Source organism: Phoxinus phoxinus, assembly GCF_949152265.1.
Source record: "Phoxinus phoxinus genome assembly, chromosome: 6".
NCBI classification, from domain to species: domain Eukaryota; kingdom Metazoa; phylum Chordata; class Actinopteri; order Cypriniformes; family Leuciscidae; genus Phoxinus; species Phoxinus phoxinus.
This window is the reverse complement of record NC_136881.1, coordinates 40,923,046-40,942,972: the sequence shown is the minus strand read 5'-3', so window position 1 is coordinate 40,942,972 and position 19,927 is coordinate 40,923,046. Positions and strand designations below refer to the sequence as shown.

Genomic DNA, 19,927 nt, shown 5'->3' with positions numbered 1-19,927 from the left:
CTATGTGGGATGTGTGTTTTAAGTGTGGTAAATGCCAAAAGCTTTTGTTTGTCTTGCTACTTTAGTTTGATTGTAAGATTGCGTATGTTTGTCTGTCTGCCGTGAATGTTGCTGTGTTCATTGAAACAGCACAATGTGATTATGAACTTTTAACAGGGCGAGCAAAACACTTCATATATCTTCTGTTGTTGAAGCACTAAACATCACTGAACACACACCGATCAGGCATAACATTATGACCACTGACAGGTGAAGAATAACACCGATTATCTCTTCATCACGGCACCTGTTAGTGGGTGGGGTATATTAGGCAGCAAGTGAACAGTTTGTCCTCAACTTTGATGTGTTAGAAGAAGGAAAAATGGGCAAGCACAAGGATCTGAGAGAGTTTGACAAGTCAGAACATCTCCAAAACTGCAGCTCTTGTGGGGTGTTCCCGGTCTTCAGTGGTCCGTATCTGTGGAACAATGGTGAACCGGCGACAGGGTCATGGGTGGCCAAGGGTCATCGATGCACGTGAGGAGCGAAGGCTGGCTCGTGTGGTCCGATCCAACAGACGGGCTACTGTAGCTCAAATTGCTCAAGAAGTTATTGCTGGTTCTGATAGAAAGATGTCAGAATACACAGTGCATCGCAGTTTGTTGTGTATGGGGCTGCATAGCTGCAGAAAGCGCCAACAGTGGGCACGTGAGCATCAAAACTGGACCATGGAGAAGATTGCCTGGTCTGATGAATCATGTTTTCTTTTACATCACGAGGATGGCCGGCTGCGTGTGCGTCGCGTACGTGGGCAACACATGGCACCAGGATGCACTATGGGATAAAGGCAAGCTGGCGGTGGCAGTGTGATGCTTTGGGCAATGTTCTTGGGTCTTGCCATCCATGTGGATGTTACTTTGATATGTACCACCTATCTAAGCATTGTTGCAGACCATGTACACACTTTCATGGGAATGGTATTCCCTGGTGGCTGTGTCCTCTTTCAGCAGGATAATGCACCCCGCCACAAAGCAAAAATGGTTCAGGAATGGTTTGAGGAGCACAACAATGAGTTTGAGGTGTTGACTTGGCCTCTAAATTCCACAGATCTCAATCCAATTGAGCATTTGTGGGATGTGCTGAACAAACAAGTCTGATGCATGGAGGCCACAGCACACCTTCAGGGGTCTAGGGGAGTCCATGCCTCAACGGGTCAGGCAGCAAAAGGAGTGTATGCATATATACACATGACTAAATCATACAGCTATAAATGTACTTGGTCAGTTTAGCTATTGATTTTTGGGATTGATTGCAATTATTTCACACAAACAAATGTCTGATGGATCCTTTTTATTCCACTGTGATACTACATACACAGCGGAAAAAAACAGTGTTAAATGAACTTTCCTCAGAGTTTATTGGAGTCCACACTGGAGTTTTAAAAATAACTCTGAAACAGTGTTAAAGTTAATGAGATAATTAAGTGATTAAGTGAGTGATGACTGACCATTAGTAAAGGAGAAGGACCTGGCTGCAGCCGGCAGATCCACACTGACTCTGATTAGCATATTTGTCTTTAATAAGCGGTATAATGGTATAAAATATGTTTGGTGTAGGTAAGAGTAGAGTATTGATTGATGAGTGAATGTCATCCAGTTACAAAACTATAAAAGAGAGCTGTCTAATGCCACACAAATAAGATCAGCTCAGTTTAGAGCACATTTAATCTGAGAATCTGAGACAAATGCAGTTGTGTTTTGTTATCTTAACTCGCAATGTCCGTATCCGTTGTTAGCTACTGCAAGTTTACTAATGTTTTTTCCCCTCTGTGCATTATAATGAAGGCTTTGTGAAACTGCACAGCGTTTCTAGGTTCTCAAATAACACATACTCCTTCCAACAACAACTACAAACTCAAGTATGCCTGTGAAAGACGATGGAGCCAATCAGAGTAGGTATGGGGCGGTGTGACACATGTAGCCCGTCCGATCTGCAGGCTGGTGTACCTGGAGTAAAGACAAATGTTTTTGGCTCCCCATTATGGTGATCGGTGTTTGTTTTAGTTGAGCTCTTGACCCTTGATTTGTATAATACCAGAATTTGTCTGGCTGCTGTAACTCATTTATAACAGCCAGAAAAGCCAAGAGAATGTGATTAGATGTTTTTGGTTAAGTTTTAACTCATTTAGAGCCTAGTCTCTGAGTAAGGCTTAGCTTATTGCAGCATGAGATCAACCATTTTCAAAAGGGGGAGGGATTTTATAAAGTTGTTTTGATCAAAACGTTTTGAATCTCTCTGTTATTTAGACAAATACATCAAGCATCAGCGTATGAATCAGCGGTGACAATCAATAATGCATGTTGGATTGCATTCTGGGTGCACCAATCAAAACTCATCCATGGCTCCCAGCGTACTTTCTGGCATGTATACATTTTGAGCTGAATTGTCTAACTAATTTCTTTTATTCTTACTATTTTCTTCTATTTTTGCTGTTTTGAGACTTTTTAGTAGCTTGTTTTGTGATGTTCAGAGTTGGTCTGTTTATCTGAATATGTCACCGTTGTTGAGAGTTGTTAAATTAACTCTCCTCAGTGTTCATATGGGAACCACCAGCAGGGTGTTAAAATAGATTAGTCTATGTGGAAATTTATTTATTTTCTTTACCGTTATTTCTGAGCCTTAACTGTAGCAAAATACAGTGCATCACTGATCACATCAGGTCATCTGTAATGTATCTGCTAGTTTTAGACTCTTTGACCAGGTGACTGTGAGCAAATGAAGCCTCAAGAAATGAACCCTTTTGTGAACCACTTGGCTGAAAAGCTTCAATGCTTCATGAGGCTTCATTTCACCGTCACTAATAGATTTTCCCTAACAATATTTTGTTGGCAAAGATCAGACATTCTGTATTTGGGTTTTTAAATAGACTGGGATTTTTATACACTCATACAGAACCAGCATGACTCTCAACAACATCCAATGCTTCATACTAAAATGCATGCCACTGTAGTATGACTCCCAGCATGCAGTATTTCATTGTCATTGTTAATTCATTTACATATTCTGTATGACTGTGTAAAAAAAACACTACAATGTCTTTAAAAATCAATAATTTCTCTTTTCTTCAGTGATTCTGCTTGTTATCAGGTGTCTTCAATAATCAAACAATCATCACTCAATTAATAACTTAATTATCTCATTACCTTTAACACTGCTTCAGTGTAACTTTAACACCCTGCTGGTGGTTCTCATTTAAACACCGAGCGGTGTTAATTGAACACAAGGGAATTTACTGGCTTCTGAAATACTTTGTGTGTGTTATCCTGGTGAACCAGTCATGCTTCATTTGTATAGTTTGGACAAATATTTTATGCAAATGTTCTTCGTGTGAGACCAGTCGATTAGCTGGACTTCACTGCCTCACATGTTCATGCTCCTATATACATGCATCTGATTACCCCAATATATATCATAGGCAGTGTTGGGGAGTAGTTAACTACAAGTAGCGACGCTACTAACTTAACTACATTTTTCAGTAGCTTGGCAGTAGCTCAGTTGCTGTTTAAACCATAGACATGTATAAAGGCTAGATGGCTCAAGGCGGAGTCAGCTGTGTCGTCACTTGGCGGCCATCTTAGGTCAGGAGACTGCGCTGCTGCTCCCTGCTGCTGTGGATGGAAGGTGAGTGACAAATGCTCGTAACTTGCTGAATTCTTGACGGATTTACAAACGGTTTGGTTTATTACAAACCTTATTAACGTGGCTATGATTTGTGCTGATGCCGATTTTTAAATTAATTTTTCACAAACTATGCAGTTAAATAGCCGCATCCCTGACGTTTATGACACACCAAGCCGTTTGAAAATCGGCCCAGCGCAGGGGTGTTGTGTGATGATAGTTGTGTTCCATTTTATTTATTCTAATTTTATCTATAGTATATATTTAAAACTTTAAATATTTTTTGTTTTCTATCAAAATGTTCTTGTGTGGAAGTGTTTGTAGTAAAAGCTGTTTTGCACAGAAATTCATTGCAGCCGGCTTTGTTTTTGATGTTTATTTGTGAGTAGGTATGAATAATATAGTCAACGTAGCTTTACACACACACTTTGGTAAATCCAAAATAGTGATGTCACTGTCTAAGCAGAGGGATGTTGTGCGACCCTATGGCCACACATGACAAATGAGGTAATAATCAATATTTCAGAATAATTCAAACTCAGATATTGGTGTGTGATATCTGAGTTTTAATTATTTGACTACAAATCTCACCTCATCATCCCTCCCAGTGATTATTTCCAGGATAAACTGAGATGTCCCCAAGCTGGCTTCATAAAACTGACTACTGGTAAATATTTAAAAAGAGCCAAAAACAGATCGCCAAGATCCGGATCCCCTCAAAGAGCCATTTTTTCCCCATTACCGCCACCTGTTGTTTAATCAGTTCACTGACGTACAGAAGTGGGTTGACACACCCATATTATCCATGATGGAGCAAGACGTGGCGGCAGATTTGAAGGATGGAGAAACAACTAATGTTAATTACCCATGGCCTTATTTGTCCAAGTTCATATTTGTTGCAATTTTGCACTTTTGACAAACAGTCTGAGATATTTGAGTGTAGTGTGTAATAAAACAATACTCTTTGAAATCATAATTGTATTGCATTGTTTTAAACACTAAATATTTTACTTAAAACATTCCTCAAGACACTTATTCAGTTATTTATAATATACGTTGTTCAAAAAAATCAAAAGTAGCTTCAATGTAGCTAGCTACTTTTTGATAGTAACTTGTAGTGTAGCTAACTACTTTTCCAAAAGGGTAGCTTGACTGTAGTTTAACTACTTTAACTTACGAGTAGCTTGTAGCTTGTCAAACTACAGTTTCAGAGTAGCTTCCCCAACACTGATCATAGGTCACATCCTGTTCTAAGGAGTTTATCCTGGAGCGCAGAGATGCTGATGTACTGATCCCTGAATACTTTCATTTGACTTTCCTCTTTTGTGGGCCAGTATTCAACCCAGGTGTGCTCTCCCAACACGTACTGCATACTAAAAACAACACAAAACATGTATAAACAAACATTGATGCACATTAAATACACAAATGTGACACTAATGTACATTTCTTCATATTTTTCCCAAGTTTGATTCAATTATAATACAGCAATTCCATGTGAATGAAATCAGTCTTTAGTCGTATAGTGTATGTCACCCAGGTAAATCTCACCTACTCTTTTATCAATACTAAGGATTCTGACATACTTATTTGCTTTTTATATAGTAGGGGAGAATGCAATTTCGGATGCAGCCAATGTCACACACTCTGTTTGATGTTGTGTGTTGCATCCTAAATTTACCGGGCTGTGTGTCCTTCTGTGCAAAAGCTAAATCCTGTAGGACGTACAAACACTTACCTTCCTCCTAGCCATGACAGGTCAGTGGATTTGCCCATGATGAGGTACGACTTGCCTTCTACCAATCCCAAATGTTCTCTGCAACTGGGACGAGCCAAAAATGGTCTGACTTTCCCCTCAACACCCTCATCAGTGCCTACAGGACAGAACAGAAAACAATGCTACTGGGACATCCAAACATTAAAGGGCACCTATTATGGAATTTTGAAATTTACCTTTCATGTAGTGTGTAACATAGATCTAAGTGAACAAAAACATCCTGCAAAGTTTGAAATATGAAAGTGCACCGTATATAAAGTTATTGTCTTTCAAAAGTAAGAGTCGACTCGGAGTCATTTTTATGAATCGTTAGAAGACCGAAGCTTTTTCTCTGACTAGATGACGTCAACTTGTCAAGTTATTTGAATACGATACGCCCACTTATTGCGCTCCAAGGCCAGGGAAACATCATGGCGACGAGACGCTGTGTTCTGAAGTGCGACTCAAAAGCCAACTTTTTCCATCTGCCCAAGGAGGAGCATTTGAAGACTAAGTGGCTACAATTCATATATACAACTATACCACAGAAGTATAGTCCGAGCTTGTGCTTTGTTCGCGCCATTTTGAAGACGATTGCTTTTTAAAATGCAATCAAACTTGGATTCGCGAGCCGGCTGATATTGAAGGAAGGTTCAGTTCCAAGTGTATTTGCATCAGCTTCCTCCTCCGTATCACAACCTGTAAGTGCTATTAATAATTGTTGCTTTTATGTTTTATGTTTTATGCTTAATAATTATTTTGTTTGTTGTGTAAGCACCGTTTAGCTTCTAGGTCTTCAATGGCAATTGTATTGAGATATGTGAAGTGTTTGTCGTTGTTTTCGGAGTTGTCTTAATGAATAGAGTAACGTAACTGCATTTTTTTTGTGTGTAAAAACGTTATGTTTATGCATCGGGCTAACGCAAACAAAGACTGATTGTGCTTTTACAATATGAACTCTGGGCTATGCTCGCTAACATAACATTAAATTCTTTATCTTATTTTTAGTTTTTTACTACGAACTACAAAGCAGTGGACTATAATCATTATTATAACACAATTTAATTGATAAAAGCATCATTGTACTCCGTGTTAAACAATAAGTATTATCTCTGTAAACACTGCTGGGTCATCTGACCAATCACCGCAGATTAGCGTCGCGCAAAGGAGGGGTTTGGAAAAACGAGTCGTTGAACGAATCATTTGGGAGTCGGTGAGCAAATCAGGTAAAAATAAATACATATTATACGACAACTAAAGTGTTTTTAGTCATTGCATGCACGTATAACTGTTGTTGGGGACTCCCAAAACAACATTAGGAACATGTTAAATGTCATAATAGGTGCCCTTTAACCACAGTTCAAGAGTATCATGCTCTAAAACATGCATTTCAATATACGTTGGTGGACATACGGGAATAATGAATCGTACCTTCTTTTACCACCTGCTCCACCTTCAAGTGATAGATGTCGGTGTTCTGTGCCAGATCCATCCCCACCACTGAGACTTTATAAACTGTCAATGATATGTGTTGTATTGTATCAGCATCAGCAGTGAGACAGCATAAAATAGGAGTCAATGGCTGAGGATGGAGAATCAGAGTCCAGGGGTCAGAAAGTAAAAGTCCTGCCCTATGTGTATTACACACCCATGACCTCAGTCAGCTGATGTCTATCTCCTGCTGAAAAACTGATAATTAGCAAATCCAGGTGATCGGAATCAAAATACTGAGGAGGACTTCTACTTTCTGAACCTGAACTTTACACCTCTGTGGAGAACATGCGATTACCATAATCTGTGCCAGATTCACAGGCTCCATCCATATGCTCCTGTTCACTGACCTGATGAATTCAAGAGATAATGTGACATTTCCTTTAATCAAAAATACTTATACTAGTGAATTATGTAGCACATATTTATTTAAAAGGCTTATACAGTAAATTACATCACTCTGTGTTAAATGAACTGAAGCAGTGTTAGAGTTAATGAGATAAATATGTGATTAATAGAGTGATGATCGTTCGATTATTGAAGACACCTGATGATAACAAGCAGAATCACTGAAGAAAAGAGAAACACAAGAACTACACTGTAAAACCTATTAATTTCACTAAAAACTGAAAATGAATGGCACTTTTACAGAAAGTTTTGTTGACACAATGACAGAACAGAACTTAAACAGAACTTAAACTGAATGAGTTATAAAACATTTCTAGTTCCCAGCATGATAATTGGATATATATATATATATATATATATATATATATATATATATATATATATATTATATATATATATACACAAAACAAATCATGATGATGGAAAATCTTTCACCTCATCATCTTGGTTTATGGCTTCCTTTGTGAAAATGTTTCACCAAAACAAATAAATAGTTGCAAAGACCACAAAATAATATAAAAGAAAAGAAAAGTCAAACTGACCAACTAAAGCAAACACTGATCAATATAATAGTGACCAAACATTTACATTAAATCATCAACATCCAAACTTCTGTTAATTCTGAACAGGAACTGTAGACAAATGACAAAAAAAAAATGGTTTGTAATAAGAGAGATTAAGGCCCCGTTTACACGAAGGGAAGACGCAGATATGTCTCTGCGTTTTGGCCTGTCATTTACACGAAAACGCAGTTTTTATCCCAGAAAACGATCATTTCTAAAAACTCCGGCCAAAGTGGAGATTTCTGAAAACGCCGGTTATGTGTTGTCGTGTCAACTGGGAGAAACAGGGTTTTAGGTTCTCTCTTGTCGATTCTGAGGATTCTGATTGGCTTGCATGGCTTTATCCTTCTCCCTACACTGCCGCCCATAGGTTTGGCATAATTATGATGGCGCTCGACGGCGTATATATGCGGGTTGTGTGCACGATGTTATTATTGAAAACAGAGGGGGGGAAATATTCGTTTCTCTAAATACCCGGCTATGTGTAAATGTGGCCTTAGTGTCTTTTCAGTTAATTTCATATAAGGCTGAGTCTGGAAGTCAGTCGTAGTTCTTGTGTTTCTCTTTTCTTCAGTGGTTCTGCTTGTTATCATCAGTTGTCTTCAATAATCAAACAATCATCACTCAATTAATCACTTAATTATCTCATTAACTCTAACACTGCTTCAGTGTTACTTTTGACACCCTGCTGGTGGTTCCCATAGGAACACCAGTTAATTTAACAGCAGGGAATTTGCTGTAGAGTTCAGTGATGATGGTGTACAGCACCCTGTATTCTGGAATTCGGCTTTCCTCTCTTGTGGGCCAGTTTTCAATCCAGGTCTGTTCTCCCAAGATGTACTTAAGACTTAAAACAACAGGAAACCCATGCAAAACATGGTATAAACAACCATTCATGGACATTAAATACACAGATGTGATATTATAGCATTGAATCAACATCACTTTTGCACCTGCAATAAATGTTGAATTTCTTTTAAAATGTCATCATTGAGGGTCATAGTGAAGGTCTGTTTGACAATTAACAGAGGATTAGATGTTGATGTTTTATTGAAAATGTTTGCTCACCGTTATGGTGATCATTGTTTCCTTTAGTTGGGCAGTTTGACTTTCTTTTTATGTCAATTTGTGGTTGTTGTAACGGTGTTTGCAAAAACCTAATGTATTGTAAAGGAAGCTGGAAACAAAGATAATCAAGTGATGTGGTTTTCAGCATTACATTTTTTCTAACGTTTTTCATAATGAAATCAGAATGTTTGCTCTGTGGCCAAAAACAGTAATGTTGTTGAATATGATCTATTAATAAGAAATAACCACTTTTGGTTATTTCTAAACTATTACACCCTATTATCTTTGTTCCTGCTTTTATTTGCAACAACTTTAGTTGTCTGATTTGGACAACTAAAGCAAACACTGATCCCCATAATGGTGCATAAAACATCAACATCAAAAACTCTGTTAATTCTCAACAAGAACTTCTGTAGACGTATGACAGAAATAAAGTAAGTCTGGTTATTAATAAGTGAAGATGATCCTCCTCTGCTGAGATCTTGAGAGATGTATTGGCTTTTATTTGCAGTTGATTTCAGACTGTGTGGCTTTAAGTCAGTTGTAGTTGTGTTTAATGTTCTGAGAGTGTAGGCATGATGTTGAACCAGCATCACATTGTAACATTGACTCAGGGATGAAATGTCAAAAAAATGTTGACATTAATTGCGGGTGCAAAAGTGATGTTGATTCAATGTGGTTAACGTTGACACATAACATTGTTTGATGGTTGCTTGCTAACTGGGTAACGTGCACTTCTTGATATTTCCAAGTTTGATTCCATTTTTTTAAATCCGTCTAACAAATTGCTCATCAGGGCCGGCGATTGCCATAGGCTAATTCGGCGGTTGCCTAGGGCGACAAATGTGTTAAGGGCGCGCCGATGCGATATAAAAATTATATTTTAATTAAATTCAGGCGGGCGGTTGAACCAATTGAATTAAAAATATATGTATACATTGTTAAATATTGTTATACCTACATCCAAAAAAAGAAAATGGGGGATGATATTACATGCTCTTCATGAGGCACACGCGCGCGGTCTCTTGCTCTCTCTCCCGCTCTGCCGTGCGCACGCTACGCGGTTTGGAGCACATCCATGTCTCGCGATCGCTATAGATTCCGGAGATTTTAACTAATTTGCGGGCATCAGTGAGCAGCTATCAATATGCGGGAGACTCCCGGAACTTCTGGGAGACTTGGGATGTCTGTATTTCTATACTGAAATAATATCGGCATTAGAATTATTGATTTTTCATTATGCAATGTTTTTGGTGCTCCTTCAGCTCATGGTGCCCTACGCACAGCGCATGATGCGCGTGGTGGGAGCAGCGGCGAGTCGTCACCCTGACATGACAGTGCGTAGAAATATATTGCCTATAATATAAATGACTATTTTATTCGAGCTTTCTTTCTATTTGCTAAAAAAATAAAGTGAAATAGGCATTCATTAGTAGTAGGCTAAATACCAGCATGTTGAACTGATGTGCCAAAATGCGTTTTCTATTAGGCTACAATGAAAATATTGTACAGTAGCCTATCAGATAAGGTCAGGTTTTCCGAAGTGCGTTTAATTTAGGCTATTTTTTTATTTTTGTCCCTGTGTGCCGATCGGAGACGGAGTTCACTGCTGATATTCTGAGGTAAGAGCTTTCTAGTCTCACGGCTGTCATCAGCAGCTCCTTGCATCGCCCAATCAGCGGATGGCGGGCGGGTGCGGTTTTGAAAATTGGTCAAAAACATTGGTGCGGATGGATGGCAGACGGATGATAAGTTTTGTGATGCGGTTGCGGATTGGCTCCCTCTAGGGTTGGCGTTACGTTACGGGGGCGCAAAACTCAATCTCGCCTAGGGCAACTAAATGGCTAGAGCCGGCCCTGTTGCTCATACACCAATTATGTGAATGCACTCAGTCTTAACTCGTATAGTGAAAGAAATTAGTAACAAAGGTCTATGTCACACATTTTAGATACCCTGAGCCCAGGTGGCTCCAATCACTAACAACCCTCCTCTGCCTGCAATGCAGAGGAGAGGCCATGACATCATCTATATGTATGTTGAATCCTAAATTTACCAGGCTGTGTGTCCTTCTGTGCAAGAGTTAAATCCTGTAAGAAGTACAAACACTTACCTTCCTCCTATCGGTGACAGGTCAGTGGATTTGCCCATGATGAGGTACGACTTGCCTTGTTCCAATTTCAAATGTTCTCTGAAACCGGGACGAGCCAAAAATGGTCTGACTTTCCCCTCAACTTTCTTATCATCAGTGCCTACACAACGAGATGTCCAAACATCAGCCACAGTTCAAGAGTATCATGCTCTAAAACATGTCTTTCAATATACATTGATGGACATACGGGAATAATGAACCGTACCTTCTTTCAGCACTCGCTCCACCTTCATGTCGTAGATGGCAGAGTCCTGTACCAGATCCATATCCAATACTTTAACTATATAAACTGTCAAGGATATGTGTTATATTGTTATCAGATGTGAGAGTGGATCTCAATGACTGAGGAAGAATAACAGATGCTTACCATAATCCATGCCAGATTCATGGGGTCTATTAAAACGCTGATTTCTGGCCTGATACTTCTGTATACTGCAGGATTCTGTGTTATGAGATTAGATTTTTTGATATTTATTCAAAAACAGACACACACACATTCATCACAGACACCCCAAAAGTGGCCTCAATTAAAAAAAAAATATATATATTTTTTTTACTAATCTCCAGATGTGCATTTGATGAGATAATGACATAAAATACCATTTAAACGGTTTCATTGGAGACTTTTTGGCTTTTATGGTGAAATGCTTCTGATGTTTCTCATTTATAAGTTGCTTTGAATAAAAGTGTCTGCTGAAAGAAACTTAAAAGCAATAAAATACCTTCTGCACACTGGCACAAATCTCCCTTGCACAGTCTGTATATAGCGCCATCTGCCCTCTCAGGGTGGTAGAACTTTGTACAGCGAGCATCTGACACACACAAGTTTGTAATTCAAAATTTGTGCTATTAATAATAATAATAATAACCATGTTCATTTGAGAGCACCAGTTTAACTAAACAGAAGTGTGTTTATGTACGTGCATAGTTCACCTGGTGAGTAATATTCATATATTGTGACTGCGGCAGGTTGAAGCAGACCCACATTAAACATCTTGTGCATTCTGAAGGAAATTCTTTGTTTTTCTGCACGCAAAACCTAATAATACAAAAACCAAAGCAAATTTATGATTAAATATCATATTGTACACTGGAAACTGCATGTCCATGCAACTGCATGTCCAAGCAACAAATAATTTGGATGAAAAAAAAAATATCTATAGCTGGATTTACACTGCAAAGACAGTTGCATGTGGCATAGTTGACAGAAAACAAAGTCATAAGGTATATATAGCATATGTACTTTCTCATGAGCTTAAAATAACTCAAATGCTAAAGTGTAGGGTTTTTTTCTCTAAATGTCAAAAATGTATATGTGAGGACAGCGAGTCGCCAGCTGAGTGAGGAGAGCGAGTGGAGAGCGAGTCGCCAGCTGAGTGAGGAGAGCGAGTGGAGAGCGAGTCGCCAGCTGAGTGAGGAGAGCGAGTCGCCAGCTGAGTGAGGAGAGCGAGTGGAGAGCGAGTCGCCAGCTGAGTGAGGAGAGCGAGTCGCCAGTTGAGTGAGGAGAGCGAGTGGAGAGCGAGTCGCCAGCTGAGTGAGGAGAGCGAGTCGCCAGTTGAGTGAGGAGAGCGATTCGCCAGCTGAGTGAGGAGAGAGAGTCGCCAGCTGAGTGAGGAGAGCGAGTCGCCAGCTGAGTGAGGAGAGCGAGTCGCCAGCTGAGTGAGGAGAGCGAGTCGCCAGCTGAGTGAGGAGAGCGAGTCGCCAGCTGAGTGAGGAGAGAGAGTCGCCAGCTGAGTGAGGAGAGCGAGTCGCCAGCTGAGTGAGGAGAGCGAGTCGCCAGCTGAGTGAGGAGAGAGAGTCGCCAGCTGAGTGAGGAGAGCGAGTCGCCAGCTGAGTGAGGAGAGAGAGTCGCCAGCTGAGTGAGGAGAGCGAGTCGCCAGCTGAGTGAGGAGAGCGAGTCGCCAGCTGAGTGAGGAGAGCGAGTCGCCAGCTGAGTGAGGAGAGCGAGTCGCCAGCTGAGTGAGGAGAGCGAGTCGCCAGCTGAGGAGAGGAGAGCGAGTCGCCAGCTGAGTGAGGAGAGCGAGTCGCCAGCTGAGTGAGGAGAGCGAGTCGCCAGCTGAGTGAGGAGAGCGAGCCGCCAGCTGAGGAGAGTGAGTCGCCAGATGAGGAGAGCGAGTCGCCAGCTGAGTGGGGAGAGCGAGTCGCCAGCTGAGTGAGGAGAGCGAGTCGCCAGCTGAGTGAGGAGAGCGAGTCGCCAGCTGAGTGAGGAGAGCGAGTCGCCAGCTGAGTGAGGAGAGCGAGTCGCCAGCTGAGTGAGGAGAGCGAGTCGCCAGCTGAGTGAGGAGAGCGAGTCGCCAGATGAGTGAGGAGAGCGAGTCGCCAGCTGAGTGAGGAGAGCGAGTCGCCAGCTGAGTGAGGAGAGCGAGTCGCCAGCTGAGTGAGGAGAGCGAGTCGCCAGATGAGTGAGGAGAGCGAGTCGCCAGCTGAGTGAGGAGAGCGAGTCGCCAGCTGAGGAGAGGAGAGCGAGTCGCCAGCTGAGTGAGGAGAGCGAGTCGCCAGCTGAGTGAGGAGAGCGAGTCGCCAGCTGAGTGAGGAGAGCGAGTCGCCAGCTGAGTGAGGAGAGCGAGTCGCCAGATGAGTGAGGAGAGCGAGTCGCCAGATGAGGAGAGTGAGTCGCCAGATGAGGAGAGTGAGTCGCCAGCTGAGGAGAGTGAGTCGCCAGATGAGGAGAGTGAGTCGCCAGCTGAGGAGAGTGAGTCGCCAGCTGAGGAGAGTGAGTCGCCAGATGAGGAGAGTGAGTCGCCAGATGAGGAGAGTGAGTCGCCAGATGAGGAGAGTGAGTCGCCAGATGAGGAGAGTGAGTCGCCAGATGAGTGAGGAGAGCGAGTCGCCAGATGAGGAGAGCGAGCCGCCAGCTGAGGAGAGTGAGTCGCCAGATGAGGAGAGTGAGTCGCCAGATGAGGAGAGTGAGTCGCCAGATGAGGAGAGTGAGTCGCCAGATGAGGAGAGCGAGTCGCCAGATGAGGAGAGCGAGCCGCCAGCTGAGTGAGGAGAGCGAGCCGCCAGCTGAGGAGAGTGAGTCGCCAGATGAGGAGAGTGAGTCGCCAGCTGAGGAGAGCGAGTCGCCAGCTGAGGAGAGCGAGTCGCCAGATGAGGAGAGCGAGCCGCCAGCTGAGTGAGGAGAGCGAGCCGCCAGCTGAGGAGAGTGAGTCGCCAGATGAGGAGAGCGAGTCGCCAGATGAGGAGAGTGAGTCGCCAGATGAGGAGAGTGAGTCGCCAGATGAGGAGAGTGAGTCGCCAGATGAGGAGAGTGAGTCGCCAGCTGAGTGAGGAGAGCGAGTCGCCAGATGAGGAGAGCGAGCCGCCAGCTGAGTGAGGAGAGCGAGTCGCCAGCTGAGGAGAGCGAGCCGCCAGCTGAGGAGAGTGAGTCGCCAGATGAGGAGAGTGAGTCGCCAGATGAGGAGAGCGAGTCGCCAGATGAGGAGAGCGAGTCGCCAGATGAGGAGAGCGAGCCGCCAGCTGAGTGAGGAGAGCGAGCCGCCAGCTGAGGAGAGCGAGTCGCCAGATGAGGAGAGCGAGTCGCCAGATGAGGAGAGCGAGTCGCCAGATGAGGAGAGCGAGCCGCCAGCTGAGGAGAGCGAGCCGCCAGCTGAGTGAGGAGAGCGAGTCGCCAGCTGAGGAGAGTGAGTCGCCAGATGAGGAGAGTGAGTCGCCAGATGAGTGAGGAGAGCGAGTCGCCAGCTGAGTGAGGAGAGAGAGTCGCCAGCTGAGTGAGGAGAGCGAGCCGCCAGCTGAGGAGAGTGAGTCGCCAGATGAGGAGAGCGAGTCGCCAGCTGAGTGGGGAGAGCGAGTCGCCAGCTGAGGAGAGCGAGTATATAGATCCACCGACGACCTAGTGGGGAATATCAGTAGCTAGTGGCTATGGTAAAGTGACTTCCAACGACAAGTCGTTAGTCCAATTTTTGGACCTTCCGGCCCACCATAATCCAGGGCCTTTTCACCTATTTTTGAATACTATGAATTCGGACACACAAATTTTTCACATTCTATATATATATATATATATTAATTTAGGGAAGTATTTTGAACACAGCGATTCTACGTAATGATGCGGTTTTACATCATTATGTAATGATGTCATCACACAATGACAACATATTTTTGCAACTTTTAGCAACAAATTGACCTGCCTCTAGCAACTTCTCCCAAAAATTAGTTGGCAACAGTGGCTGAAATACCTTATCTAAATAGAGGATGAGGGATCCTCGCTCTGACGGCACTTTGTCCCTTTCAAATTTCTGAATGTATCTCTCCTTCCCCGTGGACAACTGAGGGCAAGAAATGAGAAATAAAAATCAATACATGATATGATCAAAATACTTTATGTCCTGTCTGTAGATGTTTGTTAGATGCTTCGCATGCACAGTCAAGTAAAAGTCACATTTATTTCTATATTGCGGCTTTATACAATACAGACTGGTTCGAAGCAACTTTCACATTAATAAAAAAGGAAAATATCAGTGTTAAAAGTGCAATAGGTAATTCTCTTCAGAACGTTTTTTTGTTATACTGGTTGAAAGCAAAGATTACAAATACCAGAAGACTCTCCTAGTGTTTGAGTAAAGAAAACTCTGTAAGCCTATTATTAAAGTACAGGGAAAAAAATAAGAAAAGAAATAACGTTAATTTACGATATGCTTGCCAGTATTTTACCGTAAAAAAATATGCTGGCAACCTTTTATGTTTTACGGGACTTACATTTACGGTCAAAAAGCCATCAGTTTATCAGTTTAACAGTTTAACATCACCTCTTCAAGATCTTTGTTTTCCACAATAAAGCCCGTCGGTATGCCAAAGTCCAGAATTGTCATGGTGGCATCAGTTTTATCACTTTTATAACTGTGAAGGACAGATCAAGAGCAAATTTTACTAACAAATTTCGAAGGTATAAACAATTTTCCTCCAACTGATTCTGTGTTTAAGGCTGCTTTCACACTAGAGCGAACCTGAGTCCACTTGATGTCAGAATTATTATATTGTAGTATAAAACAGAGCTGCTAGACTCAGAATTATCTGTCTTTGAAGAGCAAGTTGCATCTGCATCAGATCTCCGCTGGAGTCACAGTGGTAACCCACATAGCAACATGTTGACGTCCCAGATCCGGCCCACATCTGGCCAGAGGTGTATAGTCCAGGGGTCAGAAAGTAAAAGTCCTGCCATATGTTTATTCCACCCATGACCTCAAGTCAGCTCAGTTTCTCTCTCCTGTCTGAATTAGCAAATACTGAGGAGGACTTTTACTTTCTGAACCTGGACTTTACACCTCTGGCCACATGTCAGCCAAGAGCAAAATAAATAAACCAGAACTGGACCTTATCTGAGCCACAAAACCTGTGTATATTAAGTTATGGTGACTTCAAATGAAACACAGAGTTAAACCTCTGCTAATTCTCAATAAAAACTTCTGTAGACGTCTGACAGAAATAAAGTGAGTCTGGTTAGTAATAAGTGAAGCTGGTAATGCTGTTTGTGGAGTTGTTTATTCCTCCTCTGCTGAGATCTTCACAGATTTAATGTCTTCTTTTCTCTTCAGTGGATTTCATCTAAGGCTGTGTCTGAAGTCAGTTGTAGTTCTTGTGTTTCTGCGCGTCTCTTTTTCTGTTCTCTTCTTTCCTTCAGTGATTCTGCTTGTTAACAGGCTTATTAAGGCTGAGATGACTCCATATTTAATATACACAGGTTTTGTGGCTCAGGTAAGGCCCAGTTCTGGTTTATTTCTTTGCTCTTGGCTGACATGTGGCATTGCTATGGCCTGCTTGTGGCCCAGATCTGGCAAACAGGAGCGAAGCCCAAGTGCCATCCTCCCACGCTGCATGTGGGCCAGATCATCTTTCCAAGGGTGCCAGATCTGGGACATCAAAATGTTGCTATGTGGAAACTAGTAATCATGTTCAATACGCAAATGTATTGCAGTTGTGGGGAAAAAGTAGTGCATGATTGAACTCAAGCTCTGACCAAGTAAACAAACATGGCAAACATGCCAACAAATAAAAATGGTTTCTTGGCATAAAAATGAGCATTAGAAAATGTGTTCACATACAGGAAGTCCATAGTGAGCCTGTACGATTCAATGGCTCCTTGTTTTACTAAAAGAGAAAAATAAGTCATTAAGAAAGTGAAAGAAGATTGAACACATAATGTAAAAGGTGAATTAGAGGTAACTAACTTTCTGGGTCTTTTTCCATTTTAACAGTTAGATCAAAGAGTGTACAGTCAGACTTCTTCTCAACAGGTCTGGCGTAGTACAGCGTCAGAACCTGAAAAGAGCAACACGTCTCAGATTAGATGTTGAAACGCTTTAATCTGGCTGTTGACTGTTTAAACACTCATGAACACTCACTGAGAGAGTGGCTGTTCCAGTTCCTCTAGCCGTCACATTGAAGTCCTTGTTGATCTCCACCTGTTGAGTGAACACAGAGACTATCAGAATAATAAAATCCATGATAGTAGAGACACCTGAAAGTTTCATTGACCAAACACAACACTATTGATGTAGACAATTAAATATGATGGATGACAATTAAGTCTTCACCTCGACTGACTGTGTAAGATGCGCAGTGTCTCTTTTAATAGTAAATCTAACAGGTCTTCTTCCTGCCACTGACAGCTCCACGTCCAGATTTAAGTTTTGTCGGTCCTTCACCTGCGTGCGATACTCTGCCACGGCCTGGAACACCATGATAGTCGCCTGGAAAGTGCAGAAAAGCATTCAAAGACAAGTTCTGCATCTGTTTATCACAGTCAGATGATGAGATGTTAGTGTACCTGTGTGGTTCCAGATCCACCATAATAAGACTGTTGTGAACGCAGCCAGCGCACTGCCTCTCCTGCTTTATCAAAGTCTTTGGCCTTCAAAAGTGCCAGCACAGCATAGGCCGTCGCCTCCAGAGAGTGATGACGCTGTCCAGCGACAGTCCAGGACGTACCGGCTGATTCAAACACAAAACAGGAATAGAAACAGGACTGTGTTGCTGTTGCCTCTCTATTTGTTCCATTACTGTTATTTGACACAAACACGCAGCTATTATTACAAACACAAACTTACATAATTATTTCAGAACTTCCACTTGGGTTTGTTTTACTGTTGGATGTTGTATAAAGACAAAAAAGCACAAGTTGTTGACATGTTGGTGTGACTGACCTTCTCCTTTGGTGGAATGTTTCATCAAGACGTCTTTATTGAGTTTATCAGCATTGGCCATGGCGTAAGAAGTCATCGCAACAGCGTAAGGATTGGTCAGTTGTGGAAGTCGACCTTCCAAGAATACAACAGCTTTCCTGATACTTTCATGCAGACTCTATAAAAATGTGTGAAAGAGAGTCAATTATGGTGTACTGTATGTTGTAGGATGTAGATCTAAGAACTTTTAACCTAACTCTTCAAGGTTAATTTATGTTGTTACCGGATTTCACACAGTAAATTCCCCGGTGTTCAATTAACACTGCTTGGTGTTCATATGGGAACCACCAGCAGGGTGTCAAAAGTAACACTGAAGCAGTGTTAGAGTTAATGAGATAATTATGTGATTAATTGAGTGATGATTGTTTGATTATTGAAGACACCTGATGATAACAAGCAGAACCACTGAAGAAAAGAGAAACACAAGAACTACATCTGACTTCCGGACTCAGCCTTAGATGAAATCAACTGGAAAGACATGAAATGTGCTTTATTAAGTGCAGAGTCAACGCTGCCGTCCACCAGGACATTTTAGAGCACTTCATCTTCATCAAATATCTTGCTTTGCATATAAGGAGTATATATCATATATTAGTTTCACCTTTTAAGTTGAGTTACTGAATTAAATGAACTTTCCCATTCTAATTTATTGAGATTCACCTGTATATCTCCTAATCATCTTTATTTTTTAACTTTATATGTAACAAATTATGTGTTTTGTGAACACTGTTACAAAGTCCACATACTTGCACACAAATACCAACAGTCAAACTGACCAACTAAATGAAACTCCGATCACCACAATGGTGACTTCACAAAATCTATTATTTCCAATAAAACATCAACATCTACACCTCTATTAATTCTCAATAACTGGTTAGTAATAAGTGAAGCTGGTAATGCTGTTTGTGGAGTTGTTTAATCCTCCTCTGCTGAGATCTTCTCAGGTGTAGTGTCTTTTCTCTTCAGTTGATTTCATATAAGACTGTGTCGAAGTCAGATGTAGTTATTGTGTTTCTCTTTTCTTCAGTGATTCTGCTCATTATCATCAGGTGTCTTCCATAATCAAACAATCATCACTCAATTAATCACTTAATTATCTCATTAACTCTAACACTGCATCAGTAGCTGCGTTTACATGGACCCTTATAATCGGATTGAAGGCTCAATCGGATTGAAAAACCTTCATGTAAACACCTTAATTGATCCGATTGAGCTCGATCCGATTGAAATTTCGATCGGATTGAAAGGGGTGGTTTATTCCTTTTGTAATCCGATCAAGAGAACATGTAAACACTTAATCGGACTGAAAACCAAATCTGAAAGGAATGCGCATGTGCAATGACAGCTACCGAGTTTATACAATACGATTGCGACTCGCATTGTCAATGGTATTGGTGCTCTCACCCATGGGCGTCAGTTTGGTTTGAAATGTGCTGGGGACAGAGACGCATTTTTTTCTTTAAACACTTGCATTTTCCTATCAACAGTGGAAACAACTTTAAATACTCAATCTTTTCTGGTCATACAGAAAGGAATAATGCATCAGTCGCAAGTACTTTTATTTGGGTAAACTCACAAGAAAACGTTTTGCTTTTGTAAAATAAAATAAAACAAACAGGGCGCGCTATAATTATCTCCATGCGTGAACTGG

The 19,927-nt window shown here is 41.7% G+C and overlaps 1 protein-coding gene across 1 annotated transcript in view; it reads right to left on the bottom strand.

The window, feature by feature from the left end:
- Positions 1 to 4,018: 4,018 nt before the first annotated feature.
- The window catches only part of LOC306999659 (complement C3-like), a 28,894-nt gene continuing 12,985 nt past the window's right edge, over positions 4,019 to 19,927 (bottom strand). The window contains exons 27-44 of the mRNA XM_079614532.1: positions 18,235 to 18,391; positions 17,859 to 18,022; positions 17,626 to 17,781; positions 17,434 to 17,493; positions 17,260 to 17,350; positions 17,134 to 17,179; positions 15,841 to 15,931; positions 15,271 to 15,360; positions 12,026 to 12,131; positions 11,815 to 11,904; positions 11,460 to 11,534; positions 11,298 to 11,381; positions 11,054 to 11,192; positions 8,644 to 8,722; positions 7,203 to 7,254; positions 6,845 to 6,928; positions 5,396 to 5,531; positions 4,019 to 5,030 (exon numbers count right to left, since the gene is read on the bottom strand). Of these exons, the coding sequence (XP_079470658.1) occupies positions 4,889 to 5,030; positions 5,396 to 5,531; positions 6,845 to 6,928; positions 7,203 to 7,254; positions 8,644 to 8,722; positions 11,054 to 11,192; positions 11,298 to 11,381; positions 11,460 to 11,534; positions 11,815 to 11,904; positions 12,026 to 12,131; positions 15,271 to 15,360; positions 15,841 to 15,931; positions 17,134 to 17,179; positions 17,260 to 17,350; positions 17,434 to 17,493; positions 17,626 to 17,781; positions 17,859 to 18,022; positions 18,235 to 18,391 (1,842 nt within the window). The 3' untranslated portion in view covers positions 4,019 to 4,888. The remainder of the gene's footprint in view (positions 5,031 to 5,395; positions 5,532 to 6,844; positions 6,929 to 7,202; positions 7,255 to 8,643; positions 8,723 to 11,053; positions 11,193 to 11,297; positions 11,382 to 11,459; positions 11,535 to 11,814; positions 11,905 to 12,025; positions 12,132 to 15,270; positions 15,361 to 15,840; positions 15,932 to 17,133; positions 17,180 to 17,259; positions 17,351 to 17,433; positions 17,494 to 17,625; positions 17,782 to 17,858; positions 18,023 to 18,234; positions 18,392 to 19,927) is intronic.